Source organism: Malus domestica, chromosome 02 (assembly GCF_042453785.1).
Source record: "Malus domestica chromosome 02, GDT2T_hap1".
NCBI classification, from domain to species: domain Eukaryota; kingdom Viridiplantae; phylum Streptophyta; class Magnoliopsida; order Rosales; family Rosaceae; genus Malus; species Malus domestica.
Window position 1 is genome coordinate 12,781,877 of NC_091662.1, and position 7,050 is coordinate 12,788,926.

Consider the following 7,050-nt stretch of genomic DNA (forward strand, 5'->3'; position numbering starts at 1 on the left):
CTGCGTTTGGCAATTTGTAGGGCATTTGTATGTGCCACGACGACAGATGAGGAGCACCATTGCTTTCATAAAAATCGTAATAAAACCAAAAAGTCGTTAAAGAGTGACGATCTCGTACTCAACTAAAGATGGCGCCAAAATCCAAATTCCTTTCACGCTAACTAAAGAAGTAATCATACGCAAACTATGATATAATATTTTGATTGAACCAAGATCGATAGGCTTTCTGCAAATTACAAAAGAACGTTGGCAGATTATCTGCAAATTACAAATGGCTCGCGTGGCTTCGAACCCAGTTGGCTTCCATAGATTCCGGCCATGTTTCCAAACTCCTCCACTCCCCCGCTACGTTAAACCCTCTATCCACTTCCCAAACCACCACCGCCGATTTCCGACCGTTTCTTGCCAGCAAACCCCCTCCACGACGGTACGCTCTCTCTTTCCCTCCAAAATCTCCCATCTTTCTCGCATAAACCAGTATTTGCACGACTGTAAATTGTTCCCTTTTCAATAATTTGCATGTTGCCCGATTTATCCTTTCTGGGTTTCAGCTGTGAAGCTCAAAGTTGTTGTTTTGATGCAGAAAGTTGGAATTTCAGGATTCTAGAATTTCCGTGATTTCCGCATTTATATGAAATTTAGGATTTGGGCAACCGAAATTTAGAATTATCCTGCATGTCTTTGGTTTCGTTAATCGTTGCGTATCTGAATCGTTGTTGGCTCAATTTCTTGTTCGAAGAGTTTTTCGAGTTGAATTTACCATGTGATTGGTGCTGTGTTCATCAACTATTCTGATTCAGGAGAAGTCAGTTGTTGAGCCAGGCTCTGGCAGTGATAGCTGCAGTCAAGCTACGAGTTCCTCTACGAGCTCTGGCCCTCCGGAATTTCCAAACAAGAATACCAACAGGCAAGTAGCGGTGGTTTCCACTCTTGCAGCTCTGGCACTTTTCTTATCAGCAAGGCTCGATTTTGGTGTTTCTTTGAAGGACCTCTCCGTTGCGGCATTACCTTATGAAGAGGTTCGTTCGATTTGCCATTCCCTTTTTACTTTGTCTAGCTTAACAGGTGTTGTGTAGAGGTATGTAGGCGGTTGTGATGAGCATGATTGAGAACCTAGACAAGTATATACCCTCAAACAATAACATAGACGTTTAAGTACAAATGAACCGTTTCAGTGCTGAGGTTCAGACCTTATTCCACAATGAATTGTAATTTGTAATGGGATTTTTATGCTCTAACTCGGAGAACGTAGTAATTTGAACATACGATCACTCTAATTGCCTTGTCTTGAGTCATCTAATTTGTGTTTTCCAGCATGTACATGTGTGTTAATGAATCTAGACATGATCTTCAATGTGAATAGTTTCTTACGATCTTCTGTAATTTATCGCTGATTAGGCTCTTTCAAACGGGAAGCCTACTGTTGTTGAGTTCTATGCCGATTGGTGTGAAGTATGCAGGGAATTAGCTCCAGATGTCTATAAAGTTGAGCAGAAGTATAAGTATGATCTTCAAGTTCTAACTTTTTATTACTTCAAATTTGCATCCCTACTAGAACGCTTCACAGTTTCTTCTTTTAAAGTAGATCTACTATTATTTTTCATTATTCACCAATTATTAATGTACGCAGGGGTCGTGTAAATTTTGTTATGCTGAACGTAGACAACACAAAGTGGGAACAGGAGCTTGATGAGTTTGGTGTTGAGGGAATTCCACACTTTGCGTTCCTAGATAAAGCGGGAAACGAAGAGGGTAACGTAGTAGGCAGGCTTCCAGAGAAGTACCTGCTTGAAAATGTGGACGCTCTTGCCCGTGGAGAAGCCTCCATACCTCACGCTCGTGTAGTGGGGCAGTTTTCAAGTGCCGAGGCCAGAAAGGTTCACCAAGTTTCTGATGCAAGAAGTCACGGATAGGTGCTCGCTAATTTTGGAGTAGAACCCATTAATTTGTTGAAGGAATTACGTATAAAGGTAATGAGTATCCACCTTGTGGGTTATTCGATACAGTAACACTGCATGTCTTTGCATTTAAGGTGGGACTGAATCTCGATAGTCCTCGATCGACCTGCAGGATAAACATCGCAAAATGATATTGGTTAGCGGTCCTGTTCATATGCCTCCTGTAAGTTATTTGACCTACTCTTGCGACTCATAGATCTCGAATTTTACTTCAATTGTAAAGTCCCGTAGAGGAAGGGAGTCCTTGTATTGCAACTTCATTACTTTGCTAAGAAATATTTCGTAATACATACCTTTCTTGAATGAATTTTTAGAGGAGCTTCTCTACCTGTGGGAATGAGTATTTTAATGGTTTTGGACACCCCATAAAGCACAACTACTAGATTGATGGTTTTGATAACAACTAAGATCCTGATAACAAATCGCAATTATTTGATACATATTAACGACTAAGTGATCTACAATTTGATTGATTTTTTTAACAAAGATGTATTTGAAACGACAATTAAGAAAACCAGCGGCGTCTACTATGATTGAGAAATTGTTGATCACAACCGAGTTGAAGAACCCTGTTATCATATGGAAGCAAGTGTCGAACGAGGAGCTACTGAGAACCATGATCCAAGTGATGAGGAACATGGAAAAAGTTGCAATAGACACCAGAGGAGAGATCAACAAACTTTGCAGTGTTACTTAGGAGTTGCAGACAAAGCTGGAGACAAAGTTTTCTATCTGTCTCATCAAGTAAGCAATACCAAGTCTACCGCCGAGAGACCCAAGCCTATATATCATCAAGGGAGGGACTATATATTGTACGACGGTTCACGGATGAATTTTGATTGATTTTGAATGTGGTACATTGAATAAATAAACTGACCCTTGAATGAATTTTTGCAGTCTTCGATCAATTTGTTCTACGTATAATTTAATTGGGGTGTTTAACAACTAATAATTACGTGACTTAATCATATCAATGCTCCCGGAAAGCGTATGTTAAATCACACATTGTCTACGCATCACAATGACTCGTCTTGCCCGGCTAACTGAAACTAGTGTCTGAAATTCTTTCGTGTGTGTTGTAAACTAAACCAAAAACCAACCAAGGATTTCAGAGTTCCTCCAATATAGGAGTACCTCTTTAACAACGGAAACTTTATGGATTACCAACAAATACAAGAGAACTCACAAACACAAAGTGTTCTCAAGTATACAAATTTATGCCTCTCAAAAACTCTCACACACAAAACTCTATCCCACATCCATCTATTTATACTAATAGATGTCATAGGTTTACACAAAGTCCCTAGAATATAGGAAACCAAATCCTATACTAAAACCAAATCCTAAACCAACTAGGAAACACGAATCCAAATATCTGGCGTCCAAGATATCCTAATCCTTGTTTGATTCTTGTTTTAGTTTAGGCATGATTTAATGCCAAATCCAACAATCTCCACCTTGGCATGAAATCCATAACGAGGCATCAAACAACTTTCGTTGCTCCACCATATCGCAAGATCAAACTTGCTTCAACTGCACCAAATTCAAGCAGTGCTCGAACTTTGCTGTATTAACCACCTTTGTCAACATGTTAGCTTGATTATATTCTGTAGCAACCTTTTTTAGACGAATCTCACCTTCAGCTACCACTTCTTTCACAAAATGATATCATACATCAATGTACTTAGTCCTAGCACGATGTACCTGATATCTGGCCAAATAAATGGCACTTTGGCTGTTACAATATACATCCAACTTGTGTTGTTCTACACCTGAATCTCCTAACAACCCCAGTGTCCACATTGCTTTTTTGATAGCTTCAGCGATTGCCATGCATTCTGTTTTTGTGGTTGATAGTGCCACCGTTGGTTGTAATATTGATCTCTAGCATATAGGGCCCTTTGCCATAGTAAACACATACCCAGTTGTCGATCTTCTCTTGTCTAAGTCTCTAGCAAAGTTTGAGTTCGCATATCCAATTGAGAACTTATAAATTCCTTCATCACATCTTTCAAAACAAATACATTTGTCCCTCGTTCCAAGTAAATACCCTAGTATCCACTTAGCAGCATTCCAATGCTTTCTTCCATAATTATGCATGAATCTACTAACAATTCCAGCTGCGTGTGCTATATTAGGACGAGTACACACCATAGCATACATTAATCTTCCAACCAAATTAGCGTATGGAATATCGTCCATCTTCATCTTTTCTTCATCAGTTTTGGGACATTGTTGATTGCTCAACTTGAAGTGAGCACTTAATGGAGTTCTTATAGGCTTAGTGACTTTTGTTACTCCAAACTTTTGTAACAACTTCTCAAGATATTGCTTCTGAGACAAACATAATAAACATTTTTTGTTTATCCCTTGTGATCTCCATTCCCAATATTTTCTTGGCTTCACCGAGATCCTTCATTTCGAACTCCTTTCTCATTTGCTCCTTCAACTTTTCTATCTCTGAAATATTGCTTAAGGCTATGAGCATGTCGTCCATATAGATTAACAAGTACACAAACAAACCATCTTTCAACTTCTTGTGATAAACACAATGATCATAGTGACTTCTTGTATAGTCTTGACCCTTCATAAACTTGTCAAATCTTAAATACCACTGCCTGGTCAACTGCTTCAAACCATAAAGAGATTTTCTAAGCTTACAAACCAATCTTTCTTTGCCCTTCACTTGATACCCCTCGGGTTGTCTCATATAAATCTCTTCATCCAAATTACCATGAAGGAATGCAGTATTCATGTCTAGCTGTACCAATTCAAGGTTGAATTGTGCAACTAGGGCAAGCAATTTTCGAATGGATGAGTGCTTAACCACAGGAGAAAAAAAATCTCATTGTAATATATTCCCTCATTCTGAGCATATTCTTTAGCCACTACCCTAGCTTTAAATCTTACCAAGCTCTTGTCATCCACTCCATCTTTTTTTGCATAAACCCATTTGCAGCCAATTGCTTTCCTTCCTCTAAGCAGCTTCACCAATTCTCAAGTCTTATTTTTGTGAAGGGAGAACATTTCATCGTCCATTGTAACATGCCATTTACTCTATTCTTCATAAATTACTACTTCTTCAAAATTAGTGGGAATTTCAGCCTCAATTACAAGCAATGCATATACCATGCATGCAATACAATCTTTATATCTCGCAGGTAAGGATATGTCTCTTTTTCCCTTCCTTTTGGTTATGCAATCATCTTGTATCTTAAGTTCTTCTGATGGTGTTTCTTCTTCGTGATCACTTTCTTTATGTTCAAGTTGATCACCTTGTCTTTCTTCTTCCACAACTTCTTTACTTAGCTGTGAATTCACAATTACTTGTTCCCCAAGCTCCACCATCTGAACATTCCTTCAATTTCATGTGATTTTCATCGAATGTCACATCTTTATTTACTATAATCTTGTTCAACTCGGGACACCAAAGTTTAAAGCCTTTCACACCACTATTGAATCCCATAAAGACAGTTTTCTTGACTTGTGGATCCAGTTTGTTTTCCTTCACATGAAAGTAGGCATTGCATCCAAACACTTGTAGCTTATCGTAGTCCTGAGCTGGTTCTCCAAACCACACTTCAATGCGTGTTCTACCCTCCAATGTTGTTGATGGTAGTCGATTAAGCACGTGGCATGCATAGCTCAAAGCTTCTACCCAAAATCTCGTTGGTAGCTTTGCTTGAGATAGCATGCAACGAACTTTCTCGAGCAAAGTCCTATTTAGTCTATCTGCAATCCCATTCTGCTATGAAGTATGTCTAACACTGAAATGTCGAGTAATCCTTTCATTTTTACACACTTTAAAGAAGGGATCAGAGGTATATTCCCCTCCACTGTCACTTCTCAGTATCTTAATCTTCTTTCTAGTCTTGTTTTCCACCATGTTCTTCTTTTAGGAAGATGTTAAGAACCTCGTCCTTTTGTTTCATCATATATATCCATGATATGTGAGAGTAGTCATCAATAAAAAATACAAACCATCTTTTTCCACCTAAAGAAGCATTCTTTGCAAGCCCCCAAACATCAGAGTGAACATAGTCCAAAATCCCTTTTGTTTGATTAACAGCTGAGCCAAATTTCACATTTGCTTGTTTGCCAAGAATGCAGTGCTCACATAACTCTATCTTTCCAGTTTTTGCTCATTTTAAACACCTTTGCTTGATCAATCCTTGCAATGCTTTTTCTCCTACATGTCCTAACCTCATGTGCCATAATGCAGACAAGTCACTTTTATCACTTTGCACTTCATCAGTTACCATAGCCATTCCATTTTCCAAAGTCTTTCCTTGTAGCATATAAAGTAAGCCATTTTGAGGCATTTTCATTATGACAAGTGCTCATTTAGCAACTTTGAGCATGTTGTTATCAGAGTAAAACTTGTAGCCTTGTGACTCAAGAGTGCCTAGTGAGATCAAATTTTTCTTTAGATTTGGGATGTACCTTACACAATGCAATTCTTGAATCACACCATCATGATTCATGATGCTTGATCCTGATGCTTCTAGTTCCTTGAGTTGTACACGGGTTATCATCTCCCATATACACAGTTCCATTCATAACTTTGAAGTTTGAAAACCAATGCCTTTGAGAAGTCATGTGATGAGTACAACCTATGTCGAGCACCCATACTTTCATATAATCCACAGTGCTCGATGCAGTTAGGGCATAGACAAATTCCTCATCCTCAACTTCAACCATATTTGCTTCTAAGTCGTCATTCTTCTTTTTAGTCTTTTCTTTGATTTTAGGAATGGTTCCAAGTCGTCATTCTTCTTTTTAGTCTTTTCTTTGATTTTAGGGCAGTCCTTCTTCCAGTGTCCTTTTTATGACAAAAAGCACACTCATCTTTGTCCAAGAACTTCCTATTCTTTGAGACTCCTCTAGTATGAGACCTACTATTTTTCTTGTACGAACCTTTCTTTTCTTTCGATCTCCTTCTCACCATCAAAGCTTCAAAGTTATTCCTTTCTTGCATGTCAAGGTGTCTCACCTCATGATTTAGAAGAGCACTTAAGATTTCATCATACTTAATTGTCTCCCTAGCATAAATCTAAGTAGTCACGAAAGGCTCATTGGATTCAGGCACTAA

The 7,050-nt window shown here is 38.6% G+C and overlaps 1 protein-coding gene across 3 annotated transcripts; it reads left to right on the forward strand.

Annotated features, from left to right (window-relative positions):
• Nucleotides 1–118: 118 nt before the first annotated feature.
• Nucleotides 119–2,265, forward strand: LOC103440732 (thioredoxin-like protein HCF164, chloroplastic). Of its 3 annotated transcripts, none has more exons than XR_530140.4 (5): nt 119–427; nt 801–1,019; nt 1,399–1,502; nt 1,631–1,970; nt 2,071–2,265. XR_530140.4 is itself a non-coding variant. In XM_029091545.2 (5 exons), the coding sequence occupies exons 1-5, from the start codon at nt 272–274 to the stop codon at nt 1,911–1,913; spliced, it is 717 nt and encodes a 238-aa protein (XP_028947378.1). In that variant the 5' UTR covers nt 137–271; the 3' UTR covers nt 1,914–2,265. The 3 variants fall into 3 exon arrangements, 2 of the variants coding, with proteins under 2 accessions (XP_008377652.1, XP_028947378.1); XM_029091545.2 differs by having other exon boundaries at nt 137–427; nt 801–822; nt 868–1,019; nt 1,631–2,265; XM_008379430.4 differs by having other exon boundaries at nt 124–427; nt 1,631–2,265.
• Nucleotides 2,266–7,050: the final 4,785 nt, after the last annotated feature.